Source organism: Crassostrea angulata, chromosome 6 (assembly GCF_025612915.1).
Source record: "Crassostrea angulata isolate pt1a10 chromosome 6, ASM2561291v2, whole genome shotgun sequence".
Classification (NCBI taxonomy): domain Eukaryota; kingdom Metazoa; phylum Mollusca; class Bivalvia; order Ostreida; family Ostreidae; genus Magallana; species Magallana angulata.
The window spans coordinates 51,188,823-51,216,461 of NC_069116.1; the positions used below are offsets into that span (position 1 = coordinate 51,188,823).

Here is a 27,639-nt window from a genome sequence, read left to right on the forward strand (position 1 = left end):
CATGTATTTATGGACCTATATTAATAAAGAGTTTTCCTGCAAATTACACATTGGAAGTCCATCGCGTTCAATGATATCGTGTTTCCATTATTTATTTCTAACTTTGGTAAAAGATACAAAAAGTTTGAATAACTCCGCCCAAAATTTGTCACGTGATTCTATTTCTGAACTGCCAACAACAAGAAAACGATTTTGATATATAAGACGATAGAATGCAAGGATGTTTATTGAATTTTATCATGAAAAAAAATACGCCATATGTAACGGTACCTTTTAACAAAATGTAAGACATTGGTTGAATAATCAAATGCCAAAGAATTGAAACAGTCACCATCCAACCCTCTAACACGGCAAACTGTTGCATGGTTACTAGAGTTTTCGCAGTATATAGTAACATTGAACAGATCCTTTTACTGTGAGAAATAATGCAAATGAACATTCACCCCAGCTAAATGTCATTCGTACGCCATCTAAATGACGAACAAGCTTGGAATCATTACACTATGATATCGGGGGACATAGCTTACTCGTATCAATTTTTTGTTGTAAGGCAGCGTCGGTTTGGAGGTAGACAGCAAATCAAGCTGCACGGACAATGGCGGTAGTTGTGATGTATTAATGATCACTAACCCTTGTATAGACATACACTTTATCATGACTGCTCCATTTGTCCTTGGAGACACCATATGTTGCAAAAACCAACTGATACCGTGAAAGGGACCAGAAAACAGCGGATATATACACAGTGTAGGCAGCTGAGGATATCAAGCATTATATGTGAGTACCTTTTTGGTTTTTAATATACAGGAAATGATAGAGCAATGGGTTTTTTTTATTGCTAGATCGAAATACAAGGTCATATACCGGTACTTGTACATATATATGTTTTCAAGATGGTTTTGACCATGACCTTTTTGTCATTACATGTATTAGTCATTGTACGTATTGTAGTGAGTTTTTTGCTGAAAAAATTATCGTAATTTAAAAGTTAGTACATGTTGTTCAAAGTATCATTGTTGGAATAGACAATAAACAGACGAAATTACGAGGTAATCCTTAAATATATGTTCTCCTTGTTTGGAAGTAAGTTTGCAAAAAATGCTTTGGGTTTTTAACTGGCATATGAATTAAAAAGATTTCAAAACGCAAAGTATTTTTTAACGTTTTACGTCTTGAAAATTCGCATAATTATGTATAAAGTACACGTAAAACGAGAAAAAACCTATACTCTGTCCCGAGTTTTTGCTTCCACCACTTTTTGCTTGATATTTCAATAATAGTAAATACCTTTGTGCTCAAACTACGTTCATCCACTAATATGAAAAATGTCCAGATTATCTGTTTTGAAACGCCCCCTCTACCGCTTCAGGTTTCAATACACATCCAAAAATTGAAAGTCTACGGAGAATTTGCATTGCATCAGCCATTAATAAGCCCGGATGATAACGTTAAAAAATTGCGCGATGTATTCCGAGTGTATTCCGAATGGAGAAAAGATGTAAACAATTCCCATTATAAATCTCCGTAAGAAAATTGTTTTCGTTCCTATGAAATTTTAAAGAGTGAAAAGGGATAATTGTTCAATGAAGATATCTTGGATATATTCCCTTTCATTGTTTTCAATTGTATTTCTTTCACAGGTATGTATATTTTTATTAAAAATCATAAAAAAATGATGGAAGCAATAACTTGGGACAGACTATAATAAAATAACTAGGAAATAAAGTTCGAATTGATTTCGAGGGAAAATGGCAAAATTTTAAAAATGTACTTTCAGTTCGTGTTCAAGTTTGGCGTAAGCATGAAGAGAACCAATGATATTTTTTACTTTGGCCCCAGCAATCAATCGATCCAATGACTTTAGACAAGCCCTATTCGGTCAGTGGTATGGTGACACAGTTTTATTGGTTGACATCTTAACTCCACGCATATAATTGACTTCTTAATCCCTTTAAATATGCAGTAATATTCCGTGAAATATTCATGACTTTTGCTGCCCCATCAACCAGCATTTGGCTGTAGCCATTTCACATCATCCCCCGCTGAATTGAAAACAATGAAAGCCTGCCGGAGTAATGCAATTATTTGGAGTTGAACCATCGTATCGCCCGTTGACAGGCGTCCATATTTTAACACTTTCTGGGACTATTAAACTTTTGGCCTGTGTAAGAGTGCGCCCTCTAGGTCTGTGGAGGAACCCAGGAATGGGATACCGCTCCACCAACTGTAAGTGACCGTAATTTTTAGTCTAAGCAATGAAGGCTTCAATTACGCAATGGTGTTAGTAGTACTCACAATGTTAATATTTTGAGGCAACCATTTTTTCTTAAACTTTATGATGTAGTTTGCTGGTTTACACGTCATGTATTGTATAACTATTCAGTTTTCTAACTTTGACAATTTAAGTATCCAGGAAAACTCTCTTTTTTATCGTCAGAATAGGTTTATCTTTGCTTAAAGGGACTTGGACATGATTTGAGATCAAAAATCTTATTTTTATATTTTATGTATAAAATGGTTTACTGGTGCATTTTAAATGATTGACCAGAATATTGAATATTAAAGTCAATTTGCAAGCAAAATACAGAGGTAAGAATTGATTGTTATATAACAAAGCTCGAGTCTTACAGTTGTTTACAAAAACTGAAATGTAAAGAATTACCATTTCATGGACAAAATGACATGTAAATAACAATTCAAACTAACTCAATATCTTTATGAATACTATTATCAACAAAAGAAAGTTACATTTGATTGAAACATACTCCAATACAACACATATGTAAAAATGACAATATTCGAACTTTGTTTAGAAAAAAAAGAATTATAACTCCGTATCTTGCCTATAACTTGATATTTGACTTTTAAATTTTGACATAACATCATAAACTTCTATATTTATCATTATAAACATTGAAAATGGAAAAATAAAATTTGAAAATGTAAAGTCAAATCGTGTCTAAGCCCCTTTAAAACAAAATACAGCTCACAAAGACTACTTATTAATATTGTCTATGATGAATTTCTTGTACATGTATTTAGTTTTGTTGCTTTGTTGGCCATTGGTCGTATCTATTTTATAGTTAACGTCGTTGTAGCATTACTGTCATGAATAGTTTATACTATTTCATTGAATTGCGACTGAAACTGTTCTTTCATCAAAAGATCGGGTTCCAAAATAAATGTCACTGGAAATTATATGATACCAAAACCTTTCCATCCTTTTATTCCAAAACCTTGAAAAAGCGTGTTTGTATTAAAGGTTATGATATATAATATGTCATATATGAATATTGACAATTTGTAGAAAACAAATTAAACAAAATATGTGCGACCTTCGGTTGACCGAAAACAAGTTAATACAGTGTAAGTTTTTAAGATTGATTAATATATACAAAAAACACTGCAAGGTTTGAGTGTTTTGTGTCCATTCGAGAATATTTATCTCCAATCGAGGCAGCATTGGTGAAAATGCCAACAATGAGCACTAAGAGAGAGAGACACAGAGAGAGAGAGAGAGAGAGAGAGAGAGAGAGAGAGAGAGAGAGAGAGAGAGAGAGAGAGAGATGTTACACATCACAAGCTGACACTTAAAACATATGGCATATATGCGGTCTTGCTCGAATGTAATTAGCAGTCTTCATTTTGTTATAAGCTTGAGCGATGTCCTTATCAGCTATCGATAGTTGATGGATGATGGACGAGAAATTTGAACATATTCGTGTATTCATGCAATGTGCCACAAAAGATATCGTGTTTATGACAAGATAATTAGCAATCAAACTTGGTCAGACGAACTCACCAGTGCAAATAAGATAAACGCGGTCTCGAAGAAAAACCAAGTCTATGTATTCCATGAGCACATTATTTTCCATATAGCGATCATGGGCTTACATGGACTGTAATAGAAGTCTATATATGGTAGATCGGATGACATTTTCTGGTTTAGAAGAAGTGGTTAAATATCAACATAAACCAGTGTTTTTGTATCATGTAACAGCAATAACATCAGGATATTGATTGTTTTGGTAGTACTGGAATAGAGGAGTTTACGATCAAGGCCGCAGGCGTATACTGCTACGATAAGTTTACACCATTCTGTTTTATACTAATAAGAACATTCGAATCAGACATGCGGAAGTGCGTTGTAACACGGCAGCCACCCATGGAGACAGGAGGCTGAATAGGCAACTTTTAAAAATGGTATTTTTTTGCCATGAAATATAATTTAGTAAAGAAATTTAAACACTGTATCCAGGGTTATTTTCGTCCTGTGTTATTTTCGCCCTTCTTTACTTGCAAGCAGTTTCGCCACATCTTGCAATTGAATTCGCTAAAACATGTGTTTAATTATTAAGAGAGATTATTTGAGACACTGGAATTCGCCCAGTCTTAAGTTCGGGGTGAATATTTTCCTAAATACAGTAATGCTTAATATACAGTAAACCTACTTTTATTAGCGACGACTTTATTTCGCGATTTACTTCCTAAAAACTGGTTTGCGACAACTAATGTTCGCGACCAAGCCTTCTCCAGACCTGTCTTGTTATAACAACCATGTGATATGGACTGGTTTGCGGCGAGAAATATTCACGACGACGATACTCTCGCGAAGCTCGCGAAAATTTCTCGCACGCGAATAAAAGGTTTACAGTACATCTTCATACAGAGCTCTTCCTCTCAAGAAGACTAATGTAGGATTAAAATAACAACACCCCCACCCTAAGAAGATGATTTCTTACAATGTAGAAAACCCCGAAAAATTGAACCATTCATAGTTTTCAAAGAGAGAGGTATGAAACACTTAAGCTATACGAAGAATTAATAAAAGATATTAAGATGGCCGGATTATTAATCAATAGCGCGCAGTCCGTAAACAATTTGTTATTAAAGATCGGTAATGTACCCATCTCCTCTTAATAGGAAAAAGATGGTGCCCAATGTGGTCGTAGTTTGTGACGAAGCCAATGACAAAATCTAATTGTGATATCCATATGTATGAATTTTCTGTAAACAGTTATGACTGCCCTGTACGTACGAGAGAATTCACACTCATTGCTCAAGCCTCTTGAAAGTGTGCGATATGGAGTTGTTCTAGAGGACCATTCATAATTAACTTTCGTGGATGTAAACACGTTCTACGGACGAATGACAGGCTGATTCCAGCATTTGCATATATGGCAATAAAAGACACGGCTGACAAAGGTCCCATGGTAATAACTTGTAGCATTGTAATACTGTTCCATTCAGATTTCTTTGTGTCATAGACAGGAAATACAATGCAATAGCACATACTTCTGTCGATTGGCACCATTTAGAAAGAACTCTTTTCAACCTTTTTTGTTTAATACGATTGAGGATTTAGGACTCAGTTGCTCAAAGTTCAAATAGCAGTCATTTAGTCATAAGAATATCGAATGATTGACCATTAGGGTCGTGGTTTTTTTTTTGTTTTTTTTTTATATCCCCGCTCCATAGGAGAGGGGTGTATACTGTTTCACCGTTGTGTGTGTGTGTCTGTCCGTGACACAATTTTTCATCTAAGTTTCTCAGCAGCTTTTAACCACAGAGGCTTGAAATTTTAACATACTCTTTGTTTGGCATGCCATCTGGTTGTATACAGTTTTTAACCAATTGGACGTCAACTTCCTGTTAAATGACTTCATTTATTTTTTAGCCTTAATTTTCAAACAAATTTTCGTCACAGATTTCTCAGCAACTATTATAACAATCGCAGATGCTTGAGCTTCTAACGGCATGCCATATGGTCAGATTCATGTTCAAACAAATTAGAAGTCAACTTCCTGTTAAATGACAACTTTGTTTTGTTCTTAGCCTTAATTTTGGAGGAAATTTCTCAGCAACTATCAATCGCAGGTACTTGAAATTTTACATACCCTTTGTTAAGGCATGCCATTTGGCTGGATTTATTTTTTAAACAAATCCAATGTCAACTATCTGTTAAATGTTGACTTCGCTTATTTTGCATATTCATATAAGAGCGGGGGTATTACTAGTGAGCACTGGCTCACCGATATCTTGGTTTCTTTTTCATGAAAGAATAATGATTATTACAATTATATAATTCATGAAGTTCAGGGCTTACGCGTGACTTACTTTATTCATACGGTCCTCACTGAGGATCACTCAATGGTTTCTGCCAATTTCAGGCAATGCACGATTCATATTCAATATGGAACAACACAAGCTGTATTCTATTATTTTCCCCCAAGGATGTATTTTGCACAAATGCTTCTTTTCCACTTTACATACTGCATTTCATATACTTATGATATATGAGACTTTGAGATTGAATTCGGTATAGAAAGTATAGATAGAGCATGAAAAGAAAGACACAGTTCCGATTATTCATAAGTGGGAGGATCCGCTTGATTGCAATTTGGTATTATACATTCTACGCAATCGTTCTCGACCTTATTTATGGCATTGGTTTCGGAATTCGCTTCAGTAGCACTTTCCTTGATTGACATAATGAATTACACATTGTATGTTTTAAGTTTATGTAGAAAGCTTAACATTATCTCATTAGTTAATGGCCGAAAAACCATTGTTCTATAACCTTTAAATAAAGTAGTGCGCAAAAGCGAAGAGTGACGAGAAATATTTTTGCTAACACCCGCCCCTTCCCAAAACAAACATAAACGACCTGAGCCCATGAAATTCATGTTCTTCAGACTAAGATATTCAAAATAATAAGATGGTGTGACTTTTTTTGGAAGAATTTGGGTTTCTATTGAAGTTCACAATAACCATAGCATAAGTCCAGAACATGTATTAATGGCAAAAAACTTATTATTTTTTACACACACGCAATGACAATAAAGATATCACAATGATATGCATGTGCAATACGAGAGTTTATCAATCCATAGTTTCCCCGTTAATCTGTCGTTACAGAATTTTTATGTTTCTATTAAAAAACCACAAAAACAACCAATACGAAAGGCGGCCAAGTTTATAAAAGGGTTAATTGAACGTATAACAAAGAGGTAGGTTCTTAAATTAAGTTTAATACGTTTATCAAACAGTATCAGTCCTGCGTGAAGATAACGCACTAAAAATAAAGCAACGTTTCTATTCTTTGAAGTACCAATCTCTATTTAGCAGATAAGTTAATATAGATTTTGATCATCATTAAACACGTGTTGATTGTAGCTTTCTGTCCGTTGATCTTGTTATAGCAGAGTATATTCAACACTTTTATTTTATATTCATTGCCATCTACTGTCATTGCTCTATATCCTTAGTATATGGAGGCTCGACTGAATTTCCTTCTCAAAACAATCTACCACAAGACCGGTTTCTCAGAATACATAAATAAAAACACGTTCATAATAAATACATGGGCCCAATGTTTCATTTCTATACAAACTATTGCAATGTTTTTAGAAAAATGACAAAATATTTACATTAAACACGTTCACAATCCGGAACAACACCCCAGATTGTAACACGAGCATTGCGAGTGGTTACGCCGTTTGTACTATATGTAGAGATCGATCTATGATGATGGCAGCCTAATACAATAAGTAAATAAATTGACCCGCCAGCTACGCATCACTTGGGTTTCGTTCACTGACAAATGCAGAGATCATGTTCCACCACCTATTAACCTTGTTCTGTGTTAAGTAACGATCCAAACACTGGTTTAAAACCGCTGTCAGTGAGTAGAAACTGGTTACATCAGACATCAACGCTCTTTTAATGTTGTGTTAAAATTGGGTTTAGCGATATTTTTACCAATTTTCACGGAGGTTAAAAAATATATATCGAAATACAAATTGACACCTACACGAACTTAAATTACATATACTTAAAATTTTTTGTTGAATTTTCTTTGAGGGGGTATTTATTCACTACATTAAGTTCGTTACGAGGAAAAGAAATGTGAATACTATGTAAAACCATGTTTCGTTCGTTCTGAGTGGTATACAATCGTACTGTTGCCTCTGGTGAAGAACACATGGTATAGCTATCATTGCTTCATCCAAACCTCATGTTCAATCCATACTGCAACAGTTCCGAAAGAAAAAAATAAAATCGGACAAGAAACGTATCTCCCCGAATTACTTTGTAGCCAGGATCACTGTCGTTGTTTCTTATAGAACAAAGTGAGTAACACTGATTCGTGCGACTCACAGTCAAAAAGTGGTGAACCTCTGACTGCTATTCTTAGCACATGTAGCAATTATCTGTGTAGTAGTACAGTTCCCAACATCCAGCCGAATCTAAACACTGTCACTGTGTGCCAGAACCCACGGCGCGGCCAACAAGATGGACTAGCAACTTCTTATGTCTGAGGAAAAGTTTTTTTTCTCATGTTTTGAGACAGGAAAGTTATTCGTTTCACCATCATACAAGTAGGTATATATTTCACTTCCCATGTAAGTTTCTTGTGCAATGAAAGAGACATGTAACTTCCGTAGGGTTTTAAAACTTGCATGATTCTTTCATGAAATTTGCAGGGAGTCGTGTCTTATCTCTTAACAATTCACGGTTTTTGAATTTCCGATGTATATATCATATAAATCAGAATTCCGTGCTTTTTATTATCTTCATTAGTTATTTGTACCATCTGTTATTGCTTGTCGGTTTTCTCATTATGCCGTGATGTGTGTATGTTCAATGAATAATTGTAGACATATGTGATATCGACTCTGCACAATAAGACTACGTTGGTACTTTCATATATGCTTGTTCGAACAACGATTAATAAGCTTAACTTATTTAGTTTTACTTGACATAAATTTGCCAAACTATGGCATTAGTTCCATATTTTCTTGTCGTAGTTCCTTGGAATTCTACAATGCCTTGAACCGCATGTGGCCATGATTATTTTAAGCATCTCCGTAATTACTCCTTTTATCCATCTCCCCCAGCAGACGTATTCAAAGAGATCGGTCCGTTATCTGATATAGAAATTTGCATAATAAAGATGTAACCGATTAAATCATCGCATATAAGATAAAAGCCATATCTCGATGCGCATAGGCGAAAAAAAAGTGTTATGCCGAAAGATCGTCGCCCTGGCAGGAAAATACGATATTACAGGCAGACCATTGTATTTGACCTCCCTTGCTACCATGTAAAGAAGGGGTATTTTACTTGGCTTCGTTCAGTGCATGACAATATATCATGTTTTCACCCCCGCAGAATGATATCAATTGCCATGCTTGTCTTCTCTATGGTGAATTTCTATTTCCTTCTATTTCCATTGTTTTAAGGGATCTTTTGTACCACCATTTCTTCTTTCTATATTCAAATAAGTCGGCCGTTTCGATAAAACAAAAAGGAAAATAGTTGGACAACCACTTCGATATATTTCATCTTAAGTGGTTCTGGTGAATTATTGGCATACAAGAAATGAACATGGCAAGGTGTGTTTTTGTCTTCGTTATAGTACACCTTTTTTCGAAATGGTTTCTGCAGAACATTTTTTTGGGGGGGGGGGTGTTTATTACCCTGGATTACAGAATTGTTTATGCAAAAGTACGACACACCATATGACTATTTGTAAGTACCGTTATTTATTATGGGTTTGTAACGGTGTGGCACGCACTAACTCCCGGCATTTTGCGTTTGGCGTCAGTATTGTCTTGATGTATGATCTGTCCTCAGAGATTGCAATTGTTAACCGTTCTTGGTTATTTGCTGTTTCTCGTAGCAGTCAATCCTCAACTGCATTTGTTTGAAATTTGCCTGCTTATTGATAAGGATATCGAAAATGATTCAATCTTTGGAGAAAACGTTTTACAAGAATTAGAAGATAGAGCCCGCAGTCTGAAAGCATTTCGATACATCGTCTACTGGATGTGACAGCTTTTGCAAGGCTTATGCATAATTCAAAGCAAAGCTGAAATTGTATGAAATCGGGAATATTCAAAATTGATCGACCCGCTTCAGTTTTTCTATTGTCCTAATTGTATGCGAGTTTAAAGCACATACACATGGTAAATCTCCTTTCTTTGCCACAATCATGTTTTACATTTTAAGTATTCTATGTGTCATTGCTTTATATTTATGTCAGAGAGAAATTTATTTCATTGTGATCCCGAACACAATATTTTAGTATTTTTGATATTATTTAAATAGTGCCTGTTTGGGAGGGTAACAGTTAAAATTGACACCCCGAGGAAACCATTGTCAACCGACGCGAAGCGAAGATTGACAATGGTTCTCGAGTGGCGTCAGTTTCAACTGTTATCCCCCCAAACAGGCACTATTTATTTTATTATACTGAATGTCTTAATTTTAGAGATTTTTTTTACTGCTTTTATATAGAAATGACGTGAATTCCACGGCGAACCGTACGCGCATAATTAACGCGCATGTAGCAATTCGTTGTGTTACCCGTTGCCAAGTATGTTGCTAACGCTGAGGGTAATAGACCGGATTATCAACTGCGTCTCATCCAATCAGATTTCAGTATTTAACATGAAAGTATAATAATATGGTTTATTTCACGATGCTGTTAAATTCATTCAATAATATACATATATATATTAACCAGCCCCCCAAAAATGACTTTTTTTAATTTTAGTTATATAATTATTTTTTACTCATGCATCGGTGAATGTGAACCCTGAACAGTTTTTTGTTTTGAAATTGTAGTATCAAATATTAATCATTGATAATTCAAGACTCGTAAACATTTAATTATTTAAATACGAACACAAAAATGTACTCATATATAATTGCCATATTGTAAATTTTGTAAAGTAGTCAAATATGGCATACAAAATTAGTTGCAATATATTTCGGGGAAACAATCATATCCATATGAAATTTTTAAAAAACCGCACAAGCGAAAATGTAACCGTATAAAAAACAGACAAATATATATAATACTTATTATTGTAAAATGTTTATAAAAATATACACATAAGGCTTACAAACATATAAATGAACCCAACTGACATGCAACAAAAAAGACCTTTATAACATAAAAAAAGCTTATAAACAAAAACTGCACGCAGACAGAGACATTCTGTCAAAATCATACCCAAATATCACTCAATAAAAATTTTTACCATGTGACATACAAAAAATGTACCATATGACAAAGAGTTAAAATGTACCCATATAACAGATTCAAAAAGTGTACCCAAATGACATTTAATACAAACTAAAATGTATCCATATGACATAGAATAAGAATGAACTTTAATAATACGCAGCAAAATTTTCACATATTATACATGCAAACTGAAATGTACCGACATGTATATAACATAGATTAAAAAATGTACCTATATCTCATAAATTCAAAAATAAACCCATGAGACAAATACCAAACAAAAATGTACATAATTTTATGCATCACAGTCAACAGAAACTGCACCGATCCACGCCCGATTCTGGACATGATAACCGCCATTGTTTTTCGACCTTTGTTCCAATCGTCCTACAGAGTGCACTATTAATTGCTGGCCATCTGCTTGCAAGACCTTCCTCTGTGAATCATTTTTTACCCTGTTGTTCTCTTTCGTACTCTAAATACTTACTTACATTAGCCATGCCTTCTTCCGGCTCATTCTGCGAAAAGTGTTTGTGTAATTTTAATTATTGGCTATTGCGTGACATCAGATATGTATAGGTCGAAGCGAAGATATCGTTTTTCAGTGAAATCTTGATTAGAAATAATCGTCCAGTTTGGGTCACGAACCCACAGACCAAATAAAAGTTTGCTTCGTACAGACAAGATAAATGTAATCAGAACATATATAAGGCGGGAGGAAAGTGCTCATAAATTGACTGCCTCGTTATATTCCCACTGGTGCCGTTTGTAGGGAGTGTCGTTTGCATTATCAAGGGATATCTCTCCAAAATCAGACGATTGATACAAATTCACATCATTGCGTATTGGTATGTGCAACATTTTTAAAGTTATTCTGACATTGATTTTAAACGCAACAGAAACAAGAAATTCTCTCAGGAACATCCGTGAAATGAGATAGTGGATTGTTTTCAAGATGTACTCTATCATCATACATGTACAATTGATCATATATGCTGTATTTTGCATACACTACACAATAATGGGTGTGTGCATAAGGCGAACTGTCCCTGTAAGCGCTTTTGGCAAACCACCATGCCTCCTCGTTTGCTCTATGGGAATGATATCAGCAAAAATATAATTATGACAAACTATCACCAACTGATAAATGCCGATACAAATAGCAGAATACCTTTATTAATGACATAGTTCTTTGCTACCTCTCGCGTACGTTACGTAAGCGGCTGTGTTCCACCCCTGTTTTTACTCCAGCGTTCGTGCAGTACAGTGAGCTAAGCCTTCTCTGGAGGTGCAAATGACGCGCATTGACAGATGTACTTCGTTAGAGAGGCTAAATCACTCATCTAAAAAATTGACGAGACATGGCAGGATTTCAATACAGGTCTCTGTCTATTCAGTAGGACAACCCTCTGTTGCGGCCAATAATAGTGGAATCTTCCTCTTATATGACCTACAGACATTACCCTGTTATTTACCAATTCAAGGTAAATGGCATTCAGACATTTTTCTAAGATTCCTTATCGAGCACTAGCTTGTCTAGTGATTTGATACTAATTATAATGTACTTTAAAATGTACTCTGTCAGTTAGTCACCTCTAATTGAGTTCAAGGAAGCACTGTTAACAAGGCTCTAGGGGGCCTCTCCGGAATCATCAACGTAACTCAACTTAGCAGGTCTGATGAGGATTTCTCAAAATAGTAGAGTATGCCGTATCCCTGATTAAAAAAACAGCGTTTAAAAGTCAAAGTCTATGAATATCAATCCCTAACTTGAAACAGGATAGCTAATTCGTCGTTAAAGCCTCCTTAAACGTAATTCAAACCTTTAAGGTACATCCAGTCACCGAATAAATGGGGGTTGTTTATGGTAAAAGTGAAAATATACAGTAACTATAAAATGCCAAGGCTTTTATGCAAAGTCCGATGAAGTAGAACAGGTCTCGTGTGAAAATATACGAAGATTAGCGATCGGTTTGGGACACATGGTCTGCGAATAACTGCAAAATATTGGCTCTCCAAGAAACATTTTATGAATTCATAAATATGTCTTCACCCAAAAGGATCAGTTAGGTATTGGTGTTCACCCATTATGCAAATCTAAACATCCCTAAATCATCGGGGACCGATGCATTTGGTGGGTCATTCTGATATTATAACAGTTGCCGTTTAGTCGATGTAAGCACAAAGCGTGAGACAACTAGTAACAGTAACAGACTGACCACTGACAAAGTACCCGGATTACAGAAACTAGTAAGAGACATTGCGACAGTGTCCGCTGCAATCATCGTTAATTGGACTAATTAATCATATATACGTAGTGAGTGCATGTGCATACGTCGATCTCGACCTCTGACCTTGGATATTCCCACACGTGTTGTAAGTCTTTGATCGTTTTTCACATGATTAACGACCTCGATGATTTCGACATTGTAATTGTAACACCACATGAATCTTGAGCTGAAGTCATTAATGCCTGTGGATATCGTCTTATTGGAACCATTCTTTACAAAGATACAGCTCATTTTTTATTGTGAATTCTTTAAATAGCATTTACTACTGATCTACTTAATGACCCGTAGATTACAGTTTCTAATTTTAAAAAAGTTCTTGCGTTAATAATTTTTTTAACGTTAGTTTATTTATTTATTTGTATGGGAGTACCATTTCATAATAGCTCACATTTTTTATTTTTTTCAGATATAGCCTTAAGTGCAATAAACTGATTTACTGTTAAAAAATAAGATTTTGACGAGAGGTTTGTAAACAAATTCTGAAAACCCTCCGCATTCCATTCTAGCAGAAAGAGAAGCTAATCATCGATATTGTTTAATTCGTTTGTACATGTACCGGCTCATTAGGCTTTATTTGTTGCATTATTTACGAGGTATATCATTTGTAATGAAATCATTTTCCATTAGGTTATTGCTCCGCTATATAATGGACCACGACTGCTGGCTGGCCGCACTGACCATCAGAGATGACCATGTTTCCCCCGCCGTCCCTTCCCCATGCCCCGGAGCTGTTTAACACGTCCCCCCAGAAGTTGTTCCCAGAACCCTCCCCTAAGGACATATGCATGAACTCAGGTATGTATAGATGTACTTTTTTTTAAATTGGATAGGGGGTGTTGGTTGGATGCCAATTTGGCTTTTCCTGTTGCGTTGCTTTCATCGGTTTTTATTTTCAATTGACAAAATCCATACTAGTATGGTATATTCATACGCGTGCACGGGTAGGTTTATCAGGTTCAGTTGAAGTATAATTATGAAACCGGTTGATCGCGAAATTTGAGGCGTGAAACCCGCTTGTTTTAGCCGTGAATATCGTACGTTTCACGACTTATTGCAAAAAGTTCGTAATCATAAAAGCTAATCCTTTATCACTGATTCAAATAAGATTAGATAAGACTTTTATCATGCATACTTTGAAGGCTCATATGAATTTGAACTTCTGCAGTGCATTTGTACTTGTTTCTTGTAATACAAAGTGCGCTATAATACCAGAGATCGTAAAGAGTCTATGTACATGTAGTAAGTGCAAAGGGCTTCATCAAGAATATCTCGGAACTTTACGATAGACTTGAGATCACTTTTCATCTAGATTTCAGCTAATTTCACAATTTATTTTCTGTAAGCATTCGCAGATGTCGTTCCTCCATACCCCATTCACCATAGAGATTTCTGATGTTACGTAATATGCGGTGTATTTAGTGTTCGACTTGTTTTGGCAGATTTTTTGAGATATCGTTAATTTAAATACGATGTACAGTCTGTTTGAGCTCCGTGTTATTTATTTCTGGCCGTTATTTTGGTATACATTAACGTTATTCTAATGGATTACCAGTATTCACATTGCCTTGTCCAGTCCATATTTTCACTATTAACTCTTTTTACTGAAATTGTAGAATTCTATGGTACACTGTGTAAATCTTATGTTAAAAAATTACCATGAAATTTTCAGATTTGTAGAATTATTCCGAACAGAGAAGAAGCTAGGCTTTTTAATGATTATGCTCCTATTTTCAACTATTTTGTTTACTCAAGAACAATAATATTGAATACTCTTAGAGTAAACTGTCTAATTTGTTTATCTGTTTGGACATTAGAGAGCAAATAGTGGCAACCGTTAATTTAGAAACCACTTCAAACCAACAGTTCATCCGCTGCCCCTTCATTTACAAGACGAAACTTAAGCGGTTATGACGATAACTTATTTTGAAATGTCTGAATTGGAATTTGATGTTAATAAAACCTCTTCATATTTCCTGGAATTTCTGTATCTTATATACATATGTTCTATCAAAAATAAATCCGTTATCTGTTTTTATTTCATTTCCTAAAACTATTACCAACTATGCATACTTAAATTATTTTTGCATGGCCAATGCAATTGCATGGCCACCATCTTGAAAACAAACCTTATGCTACTTTGCCGCCAGTATTAAGCAAAATTAGCCGACCTGCAGCCGAGAAATCTGTAGATCAAAGAATAGGCAGCGAAGTGACTGCTTTTTTTCTGTTGTTTTATGCATGAATCTTTACGAGTTGTAGGAGTGAGAGCCCATGGATCATGCCTTTATATCTAATCTGACAGAAAACGTAAAAACTCACTGCAAACGCTTCTTATTCTTAGAATTCAATGTTTAGACATTCCCGACAGAATTTCTCCTCGAGAGGTAACTTGGTTTACCGAGATAACCACAGTTTATAGAAATCCTGATTTTATTTTGAACACTGATTGAATTGTTCCGTCTGCCTTTTTATTGCTTGTTATTTGAAGCTGATAAACTCGTCAACGAAATATGCCTATAATCGTGCGTAAATATTTACTCTCGTATATTAGCTGTTCTACAAAACAGTTGTGTAAACGCTGAAGTCGGCGGAGAATTTTGGTCGCCGCCTCGGTAACGTTTTGGACCGCTACCGGTAATACTCGTGCTATCAAAAGTAAAATTCATATCATGAATTGACGTAGGGCTTATCTTCCTCCACCCAAACCCATCCTTAACCCCCGTCTCAGTAATCGATGTCGAAAAAATCTTGTTTGAAATTTAAATTAATATTTTGTAGTTGTAAAGCATGTCGCTAAGAGTGACATGGCCAAGCACTAGTCTGTAGCATCGTTGATAAGAAAGTGTACTGTGGTCAACTATTGAGGCAAAGGTTAGCTGTTGTAGCAAAGGTCAACTTTTGTAGTAAAGGTCAACTTTCGTTGCAAAGGTAAATTTTTGTGGTAAAGGTCAACTTTTGTTGCAAAGGTCAATTTTTGTGGCAGTTGTCAGTCATTTAGCAGAAGTCAACGGTAAAATATCGAATAGGGGTGAACTATTGATGCAGAGATGAACTGTTGTAGCAAAGGTCTGAAGAGGTGAACTGGTGTATGATCAGCGATCAACTGTTGTGACAGAGGTCAACTCTTGTACCAGAGGTCAACTGTCGTATTAGAAGTTTAATGTTGAAAAGGGTCAACTGTTGTGGCAGAGATCATTTGTTGTTATGGCTGTTGTACAAAGAATCTTTTATGATATTTTTCTATTAGTCAAGAGAAAGTTGTGTAATTAAAGAAGAAATTCAATGGTTAATGATAATTTTGATATGTGCTAGTTAGCAGACAGATGTTGATTTATGGGCGTTGTTAATGTAATCTTCAAATAAATTGAATTTTTACGGCTCCCACAATTCAATGATCGCATCCTGGAACAAGATCGTCAGAAATGACGTCATTTCCAGATTTGTAAAAACCAAGAAAACCTGTTTAAACTAGTATTAATTGCTTTTAAACAATCAAGATCAGTTCACAAAATCAGGAAGGATGTAAATCGATGATGAGAAAAGGCCGCCACCCCTTTCCTCAATCAGTTACAACGTATCGTTCAAAGAGATTCACGAATCCATACAAACCTATTTATTAATTGTGTCAGTTGATGTGTTCTAATCGACGAATTCAGGAATATCTGCAGTTAGCATTCCTTAGTTTCTTGCAAATATGCAATAAATAATGGATATTGCTGTTATATCTATTTTATCTTTGTTCTCCCAGCTCCCGGATTTTAAGTCTTCATTTGAAATCCATAGATAGAATTGACTAAACATATTCAAGCTTTGAAACCGTCCAATTTTGCAACTTGTTCCAGTAAGGGCAATTTCCTGCGCTGGCATTTCAACAGTACATGTATTGCGATTCGCGCTTTATATTCATTCAAAGAATCATCGAAAAAGTTTGAAACATATCAATCAGTCTATTCAATTTAGATTAGTCTAGAATGCGCACTAAAGGCCAGAATGTGTTTGTTGTAAAAAAATTTTTACCAAGACCATTGATTTTTGTCTTATTAGCTTTTATTGATATGCAATTGCCATAATTTCGTAGAAGCAATGTTTGTGATGCTTTGTTTTGATACGGTAACTTATAATCCATAACACTTGAACATTGACATCGGCTTCAATCAGTATGTTTCTTGAAGATTCGTTTTAAGGTACATTGACCATCCAGTAAAGCAGATAACTTTCATAGAGAAAATTATTCCTTAATGAAAAAGGTCAAAATTAAAGAAAACGACCCACAATTTTTTTCATAAGGTATTTTAAATAAGAAGGGATCCGGATTTTATTTTTTGTAAATTATGTACACATATTGGGGCCTGGTTATGAATCGTTACAATTTTCAAACGGATGTACTGGTATATGGAAGGGCTGTATGGGAATTGGTTGTGGTGGGTAGTTTGTCTCACGGTACAGCAACAGTCATTATTCTTCCACCAATGTCTCAACTTGTTACCATGCAAACGTGAAAAAGCCTTGATTTTTGCTGTTACCTAGACAAGGGGTTGCTGAGATTGATTAGTTGTGATGAGAACACGGAATACAAAGGCTAGCTGTGATGTTCGAGTCTCATGTTTTGGGGCGTTAAGGCTGCAAGGTTTAGTGATTGTAGTCGGGATCGAGATGTCACGCGTGATTCAGAGACCGTTATCTTGTTCTCCGATTTGTCTACTTGGTGTTGTGGGTAGCGGGGTCACATCGCTGTCAGTATATCTTTATAAAGAGCCCTTCTTCTCCAAAATACCAATATACTAGTAGTCTAAAATGGACACGGCCACCCACCCCTATTGAATGTCACTAAAAAGGGTGTATATTTTGTCACGTAATATATCAAAAGTAATCTATGCATAGCTGGTCATCAATACAAAAATAAGGAGTCAGTGAGGAAGACTTTATGAAAAATATGTTTATTATCAGGTGCAAAAACATTGATTTTTTCATATCTGTGTTATCTCATAGTCACTCCCCCAACTTGCTTTGGGACCGGTTTTGGGTTGGTCTTGATTCGTGCCTCTATAACCCCCGCCGTAAAGTTCTGCATAACATTTCATCATATTTACTTCGATTTTTGATTCCCATTGATACTTGTAGTTATAATGCTTGCTCGTTTGTTCTTTTGAATGTGTGCGGTCGGAATGCTTATAGCAAATCCAGACAATACGGAAATCTGTAAGTTGCTTACTCCTTTGTGTTTCTAATTTTTACTTTCGATTTTTAAAGAGAAACAGATGGTGTATTAGTCATAAAAGTTTGTTGTGCTGTTTGCATGATTTTTAACAGCACTGTTTATATTTTTTATTGTATAAACCAACTCGTTTTGGATCTTTGGTTTCCATATGCGATTTCTGCCTAAATAACCGCCCTCATTAGAAAATCCCTTCATTTAACTACCCCGAGACCAATTTTCAGCTCATCTGCTTCCCAATCTTGAGGACATCACATTAGATTTGCAAATGTCTTCTAATCAGTTGATGAGACTAAGCTTTAGTTCAGCCATACTGTTTTGTGGCCGCCACTGATTCCCTCGTTAGTGTTTTGGGCGGGGATGTGCGGCGCTTCAGTAACTTTAGTACAGTTTTCATTATTGGGCCTGATTGGTGTCCGTCGTTTATGGCTGAACAAATCCTGCTGTTTAATCAATTAGGAATAACCTTGCCTATTAATGCTTGAGTCGCGGATAGTTTATGATTGTGTTTTCTTACAAATTATTGACATTTTTCAAGGGGACAATTAGCCCGAGAGGAATATAGGTTCCTCAGAGTTGCAATCTTTTGCGTTTTCAATGTAGAGATTTCGTGCTTAAGGAGAAAAAATCGTATTAGTTGGCAGATTGTGTGTCCAATGGGTTTTCAGCTTCAAACCTGTCAAGGAAATAAACACCCTTTGGCACTCATCAATTGTCTTCTTTTGTTAGTACTAATTAATGAATCTATTATATGTTGTGACCATTATATTTCCATCATATGATCTTCATTGCTACAGAGATCAACTACTTTACTATGTTTCTTCCTATGAATTAAGTTATATTAGTCTGCAAGTGACCGGAATTATTTTTGAAAATTGCAAAAAAATATTATCCTTTTCAGTTATGTACAATTTATTTTGAAAAACCTGTGTGAAGTCAAAATATATATCAATATTAATTGATAAATTAATTACAAATGCTATTAAAGTTAGTTTTTTAGTTATGTAAACCGCCTATAACTTTTTATTGTCGTTTCTTAGCTTCGTTACATCATCTTAGGCACAAAAGCTTCATCGGTTAAAAAAAGAAAACAAACAAAAAACGAAAAAAAAAACCATAACACTACGTCATTTATAATCATGTTGTTAGCTATTTATTCATAACCCTATTAGCGCCCAATGAGTGATTGATTTTATGACCAAAAAATTTCAAGGTGGGAGACAGGATTACGAGGTTTTCATAAGATGGTTCAGCAATTAAGGACCAAAGAATTTGGTTTCATAATTATAAACATTATAACTACAGACCGAAGATCAACGTATTGAATTTTTAGTTTTGGATGACCAAAATTCTTGATCATGCTATGTTCTAAGCAAGGGTGTTCTTTAGCATATTTGGCCATCCTAAAGTATACTGCCGAGGGAGATGTCATTGGTCTTGTTCTTTAACTAGATTATGGATATAAGACGCGGGAGCAGTCATTATTGACAATATACATGTACATATATAAGGAAGCTGGTAGCAAAGCGTCAATAAGATTTGAGTGATGTCATCAGCGATCTAAATCTGAACAACACATGGATTCAATCTGCAATGGCCGGCGTGTAATCGACTTTAGATATTTGACGAGTTTTGTAATATTTGTGCGACTGCATTTTACCTTTTCCTTCACACATCTCGGACAAATCATCGATGAACATTGAAATGTCTTAGTAGATAGCGCATGGCATGACGTACGTGTAAACGCCTAGTGAAGTTCGATCCGAGCCCTATATAAAAAGACTTGGTCTGGGGTAAAAAAAAAAAGTGATTTAATCAGAATTTAATTATCGGTAATAACATCCAGGTGTAGCACAGATGACAGAGCGCGTGTGAGAGTGGAAAGATGATATCGACTGTTTGGCCATCACTAATTCCCGGGCTATTGTCTCCAACAGACTTGCTCCATAAGGTGTGGCCTTTGTTTATCCTGAACAGCGCCAATCTGTGCGCTTTCTAATTTTAAGTCACTGAACGCGCCTCTACGCCTGAATCAGATATATTTAAAAACAAAAAATCTCACAACCGCCGCTTTGACTTTGGGAAGGAAATACGCCAAACTTCAAACGCTTCACGACCCTGATAGGAGGTTGTAGAATAAACAGGGTTATTTTTCTACTTCAATCAGAAATTAAACTTCAACTCTACCTTTCCACGTTGAAGTTATTCAGGTGTTTTAAATTTGTATATTTAGAACACAGGAATACTATGTCTCAATCACGGTAAGCCAACTTTTTACATATCGTGTATTCTTTGATTAAAGTTGCGCAAAGGATATTTGCAATCGGACGGAAATGAATTATTGAAAGCTGTTCGTGATTTATATCTATGTAAAAATAAGATTAGAACGAACGGAGCCTAATAATACTAATAGGATGTATAAGGAATTGCAGGTCATCCGAAGTCTGGTTCTGTACTGCATTTATTCTGCGATATATTGGGATTAATATGTAATAGGTCATCTCTGTACATTCCTTAGAAATCAACAATATCTATAATTTGATCTCCCACAAAACGCGCTGTGCCAAGGCACAGGTAACTGATCTGCAGCTCAGGATTCAGAGAACGACTGGGGTTTCTACAAGTTTTTCTACAAGGGTAATTTTTGGCCAATTTGTGTGATTAATTGAAAGATTCGGAACGATTACTATATTTTAAATAATCATGATATACTGTAATCTTCAATGATATCTTAAATTGTCCAGTTCCATCCTAAATATTTAAGTAGACAATGTTCGCTGATCCCAACAGAGTTTATTAGTTTGATTTGTTCACAAATTTAAAATATAAAGTTTAAACTGTTTCCTATCAGATTGCTACATAAACGTTTTCAGCGTTGATCTAAAATTAAAAAGTTGATGAAAAGTGAAAATTTTGAAGTTGATGAAAAGCGAAAATTTTGAAGTTCAAGATCTTTCATGCTCATACAAGAAGTTTTGTACAAGAAGTAAATATATTAAAATGCGACAAGTTTAAATATTTCTTTACAAGTTTCTTTTAGATTTATAGTCCTTTTTTTTTTTACTTTGACAAGCATTTATAGAGACATAAACATATGTCAAATATTGAAGTGTTTACACATGGGAATGAAATTATCATATGATTTGAACTTGTAATTTTTGTACTACCACTATTACCTCTTAAAATATGCTAAAGTTTGACAGGATTGAAACTATGGCACTTTTGAGGGTTTTCTTTTCTTTTTATGCCAGAATGCCAAATTAATTATTTCATTTCAACTATAAACCTTTTCTATGTCGGAGAAATCACTGACAGCGATGATATATACTTTCCTGGTTATCTATAAAATATAAAAAGCGAAGGATAACATGTAATAGTCTCATTCCAGTGGCAGACCTATTTGTCTAGATTGCCAAAACCCTTGTAGTTTATAATGGAGCTAAATCTCTTGACTTAACGTTAGAGTTCATCAAAATAAGGGGCAAACACATGGAGCCGCATCTTTGTGAATATTTTGATAATATGTGTGTCAGTATGTCCCAATTTCCCATCTTAACTGTCTAGATTCCAAGCAATGCATTAAATTGCCGTTATAAATATTGTTTCTAGAATTACTTAAATCGCAAAAACGGGAACTAGATAAATTCCAGGTTTTATTATTACTCGTCTGCGTTGAATCAATTTCAATAAGAAATGGGAATTAAGTATAAATGAAGATGCATTGGCATCCAGGACACGACGTCAACGCCCATCTGTTACCTGCACGTGAAATTAAACGCACACATGCGCGTGTTGATTTGTAATTAGAATTGATGGCGCTTTAATAATTAACAGAAACATATATTTTAGATAAATGATTATATATATTCTAAATCTCCAGTCTGCGTTTGTTGCATATTTAATGGAATATTTCCGGAAGGATTGCTTGAATTAATTGACGTTGCAATAGGTCTTTTACTGGCGCCTGCGTGGTAAATTTGTATTGTATACGTTTGATTAAATACAAAAGGCTCATCGAATATATTAATTAAAGATGGAATTAGAAAAAAAAATTAACCCTACATCATCGTCACGGTTTTGGCTTGAACTTTACTGTTTTAGGAAAAGTATAACCAGAACTTGGATTTAGGCACAAACTTTTAGAACAATGAAGCGATGTTGTAGCCACATCGAAAGAAGATTGATTGGTTATCAGGTGTGAATGTGGCGGCCATGTTGAGGTGTTTTGTTTCTCCGCGCGATATCACGTACAAACTTAAGTTGATGTCAGACTTGATGGATCACCCCAGATCGCATTACCAATTGGGTCACATTTGTTCAATATGAAAAATCTTCCCTGATTATTTTAACAGGGTGTGGAAATTCCATATATAATGTAGACCCAGTCTCAATCAATGGCTTATTCGGTCTAAGTCAATTGTGATTTTTTCAATAAAACATTATAAAGAAGACTATGGAACATGGGTGTATTTGAAACAACTCAGCCATTTAATATGATTCTACACAAGAATTGCAAAAATGGGATCATTACTACATGTATAATTGCATTTATTTCTACCGATCGATTCAATGTTTCGCACAAAAGTCCATTATTTATTATGTCCAACCCCCCCCCCCCTTTTTTTTTTACATATACACTTGATCAATGTCATTTCTTTATGAGATCTCCTGACCTCCATGACAGTTAAAGCCCCCTTCCCCCCTGTTTTCATAGAATTAAACTATTATAACGTGTGAATAGAGTGATCTTGCATGTTGCAGTTGCCTCTGCAAATGTTAATGCTGAAAATAAAAACATGCCTGCACTTAGAAAAAGCACCGGCAGATAAACGCTTTATTTTCCACAAGGGTCGTTTCCAATTCTGGATGAGTGACAAATATACACGAGAGTGTATTCAGACATTAGTATTTCTTGTCTATGGTATTAGTTTTTTTTATCCATAGCCGAATAGTGATATGTTTCCATTTATTGTCTACAATTTTTGTTTTGATTGAAGCAAAATAGATTGTCATTGAAATATCATCCTATTGGATCAGCACTCACCCCTAGGTACTGTCTCATCCGAGACCAAATCCCGTCCCGATAAGAAAGGGCATCGACATCAGAACATTCTACATAGCAAATCACCACCAGTGATACAGGCAAAAATAACCTCTATACAATTGATTATAGCAAAATAACTACCTCCATCGAATATCTAGTGGGCAGTTGTGAAATGCTAGCAACTATATTAAGTCGGCATTAGATTATTCAACGACATTTTAAACAAACCCCAATCGATAATTCATCAATCTGTGCAACAGTGGGTCCTTTGCAAGATCAAAAAAAAAAAAGTTCGCCCAATGTTGGGGTGTTTTTATTTTTTGTTTGCACTGCAGAATTTATGGCCATATTTCACTCGCAGACGATTATGGACTTAGGATGACGTTATTAATTTTCTCGTTGCAGACGATGCTTGGCGATACATGACAAGAATGATGCTGTTCGCTGGTCAATCCGGTCCTGTCGAGACTTATGAACGCCACTGCACTCAAGGTAACCATTGCCTCCCGGCTCCTACTTTGTGCAGATCATCTCCATGGTAACTTTCGCAATCAGTTTCGAATCTCTCTGATATCAAATCATATTGAATAATAATTCTAATCGCAGACTTGCATTAAGAGAGAAAAAAAAAGATTTATTCATGAATTGGTCAATAGAGAATGTCTCATAACACCCGCGTTAAAACAAGATAATATCGCTTGATTCGACCAACACAACAACAGTGTTTTATGAAGAGGTACATGAATCAACAGTCATTCGTTCACGTTAATTGATTGCACATCGCTTTTAAGCATTGATGCTAAATGAATCTCGCAGAAAAGACATTTCGTTAAAAGCCTTTTATGACGTCAACTTTATCATAAGTATCGTAAACATTTGATCCGAAAATCATTTGAAGCCCTCACGACATCGTGGTTGTACAATTCAAAAGCTGCTGATTGAAATTCATTTTTTGTGTTTGGACGGTACTGTCATTTTGTTTGTACACTGTATGTAGTCTTTAAACGACAATGTCAGTTTGTTTGTTTGGTATTTGTTCGGTACTGCCAATTTGTTTGTTTGTACTCTTTGTACAAAACAGTCAATTTGTTTGTTGGTAGTATTTGGATAGTACTTATATTTCATTAATAATTTCGTTTTATCTGTTTGTTTTTTGCCTTCGGATGGTATTGTCATTCCTTTTTTTGTTTGTTTGGGGTCTTACGGTGGTTCGGAAATAGTTTTTGTTCGTAAATTTTGTATGGTACTAATCTTTTGTCTGTCTGTTTGCAGTCTTTGGATGGTACTGTCCAGGTCATGGAGGGACCGGGTATTCCACTGATTAAGACGGATTCCAACTATACTCGATACGTCAGTACTGAAAACCTGATATCAGAATCCCCGAGTATGGAATCCAATTCAAAGCATTCGGATGGCAAATCAAACCTTGGTTTCCGCTTGTATAGCAGGAAGCAACTGATTGAACGGAGAACCAAAGTAGTGGATGCTTCGTTTGTTCTGGGAATCATTGGCATTGTTGCGAATGTGATAGAGACAGAGCTACGGTACGGTGGGATTTCCAGTACCACGGAGTCTGTGATTCTTCGCATTGTGACGTCAGTCACCAGCGTACTGTTAGTTGCGTCAGTCGTTGTTTACAACTTGATCGGAATCAAGTTGCAGCTGATCACGGCAGGATTAGAAAACTGGCGTCTGGTCATCAACTATTCCATAATTATAAAAGTGTTGACGGAAGTCCTCATCTGTTCCATCCATCCTTTGCCGTACGGTGAGATCCGGGTACCTGTGGTAGTGGTCACGTATGGCAATGATGGTGCCGTGTTTCAGGATAAACGCATTCCTATCAATTCCCTTCTAACCGTTCTAATGTTTCTGCGGCTATATTTACTGTGCAGATACTTAGTGGTTCACAGTGACCTATTTAAGGACACGACTGTGCAAAGTTTAGGAACCCTCAGCAAAGTGAAAATCAACGCACAGTTCGTGTTCAAGGCCTTGATGACCACACATCCGGGTTCTTGTTTGACAGCTATTCTGCTATGTACTCTTTTGATCAGTAGTTGGTCAATTAGAGTCTGTGAGTACCATACGGTTGATATGAACCACGGGAATTACCTACAGGCGCTATGGCTGACGGCCGTTACGTTCCTGACTCTTGGTTACGGTGACGTAGTTCCGAACAGTATATGCGGCCGAATTATAGCTATTACGACTGGGTTAATGGGGGTTGGTATAATGGCATTATGTGTTGCTGTGTTAGCTCGAAAACTTGAACAATCCCGAGCGGAGAAGTACGTACATACATTTGTTCAGCAAATAAAACTCGACAAACTACACCGGCATGCTGCGGCGGACGTCGTTAAGCAAGCCATGATGGTTTGGAAACTGCGGAGGACTGGACTTTCATTTCACTGTCCACGTGTTCTGAAGCACCGCCGGAAACTGTTAGACGCCATTAGACGGATGAAGAAGTCGCAGTTTAGCAAGTCTCAGATGAGGGACAGCGTGATCGGAGTGGTCGAAATTTCTAAAAATATCACAGAAATCACAGACAATACCTCAACCATCAAAACAGAGCAAGAAAACATTCAACAGAGACTAGACACTCTGGAAAAACTCATGACTAATATGCACAGCCAACTCTACGAGTTGCGAGAGTATCTCCGACAAAAAGACGCAACGTTGCGGACTGAACCGTCATTAAAACCAACGTAATACGTCGCAAAACGTCACCTTTTTGTTGTTTTTTAAAACATCTCTAACACTTTACTCTGTATTTATCACATCTTTTTTAATGGAGATGTAACATACATGTGGGTCATGTAATATAAGACGCTATTATTTATATGCAAAATATAATTATGCAAATTGTTACGTCTGTTGACGCTTGTTGAACAGTTGAATTTTACTTTTGTTTTGTTATATGGTTTTGTAACCTGCTCATATTCTCCAGATTTCCAATATCGGTTGTACTTTGTTTTCAGTATTTTGTTATTTTTGTGAGTTTTCTTGAATGGCAATATACTGAAAACTTCACATATCTGTGATTTGATCATTAAGATTTTTCCCCCATAAACGGCAAAGGAAAGTTAAAATTCGTATTTGTGCACTGCCACTTGTCCATACCTCAAAAACCTTCCGATCTGAACCCCGTTGAGCTCCGAATGTCAATTCAACATTAGATAGGTATACACATTTTGATCATACAACCTATTTTTACAACTCCACGTATAAAAAAATACTAAATAAATGCAACTTATTGCAGACAAATGAGTAAAACACTGGAATAAAACAATTTAATGACTGAATAATTTCATAACACTTTAGAGCCATTGTACTCGTTAACAGACATCTATATCTTGGTCAATTTATTCGTCAGAGCCAGTCGTACACATTCCAAAGAAAAGCAAAAAAAAAAACCGCTCGACAAGTATGCAGCTAATTGTGTTCCTATTAACTAATTCACAGAATACACAGTACAGCTACATTAAGATTGGACTGTTGCTCTGGTAGGCAGTGCATGCCAGAACGAGAAATAGATAGTGATTCTTTTTGGCACTGGACAGTGAAGTGACGACGTCCGAATCCAACCCATGTCCAGTACTCGTCCTTGCTCTTGGTTAACACTGTTGGTGTAGTTCATATACACTGTACTTATATTTCTAGCTGGAATAAGCTTCGGATATGGAAATGAAGCATAGTATTGCTTTATTAACTTCACATTGCATTTTAGTTTAGATATCGGAACAAGAAAATAGGTTTAATATTTAATAAACTTTGTTATTGTTGATTAGAATACTACTTTAGCGTTCAGATTTTGAAACATTGGTGGATTGTGAAAGAATTGTAGACTAGAGGGGGGAATAAACCGACTCGTAACTGTTGAAAAAAAAATACTAAGCTGTCTGTCTGACTACTAATAGACTGTTGTTAAGCTGTATGATACCAAACATATTATTTTCATTTACATCGACAGTAAATTGCTTGAAGATGAATTGTTGTCTGCTTGTCTTTATCTGTAGATACAAATTGCATGTCTTGGCCAGGTTTC

At 35.7% G+C, this 27,639-nt stretch overlaps 1 protein-coding gene across 11 annotated transcripts; it reads left to right on the forward strand.

Moving 5' to 3' along the window:
- The first annotated feature begins 488 nt into the window (after positions 1 to 488).
- Positions 489 to 27,583, forward strand: LOC128189206 (small conductance calcium-activated potassium channel protein-like). 11 transcript variants are annotated; one of them, XM_052860716.1, is made up of 4 exons: positions 489 to 777; positions 13,957 to 14,124; positions 23,994 to 24,080; positions 24,861 to 27,583. In XM_052860716.1, the coding sequence occupies exons 3-4, from the start codon at positions 24,060 to 24,062 to the stop codon at positions 26,301 to 26,303; spliced, it is 1,464 nt and encodes a 487-aa protein (XP_052716676.1). In that variant the 5' UTR covers positions 489 to 777; positions 13,957 to 14,124; positions 23,994 to 24,059; the 3' UTR covers positions 26,304 to 27,583. The 11 variants fall into 11 exon arrangements, with proteins under 11 accessions (XP_052716676.1, XP_052716678.1, XP_052716681.1 ...); XM_052860718.1 differs by lacking the exon at positions 489 to 777 and adding an exon at positions 1,758 to 2,226; XM_052860721.1 differs by lacking the exon at positions 489 to 777 and adding an exon at positions 7,911 to 8,385.
- Positions 27,584 to 27,639: the final 56 nt, after the last annotated feature.

Coding starts and splice junctions, on each gene's coding strand:
- LOC128189206 (XM_052860716.1), top strand. CDS start 24,060: ATGAACGCCACTGCACTCAAG. Junction 24,081..24,860: donor TGAACGCCACTGCACTCAAG/GTAACCATTGCC, acceptor GTCTGTTTGCAG/TCTTTGGATGGTACTGTCCA.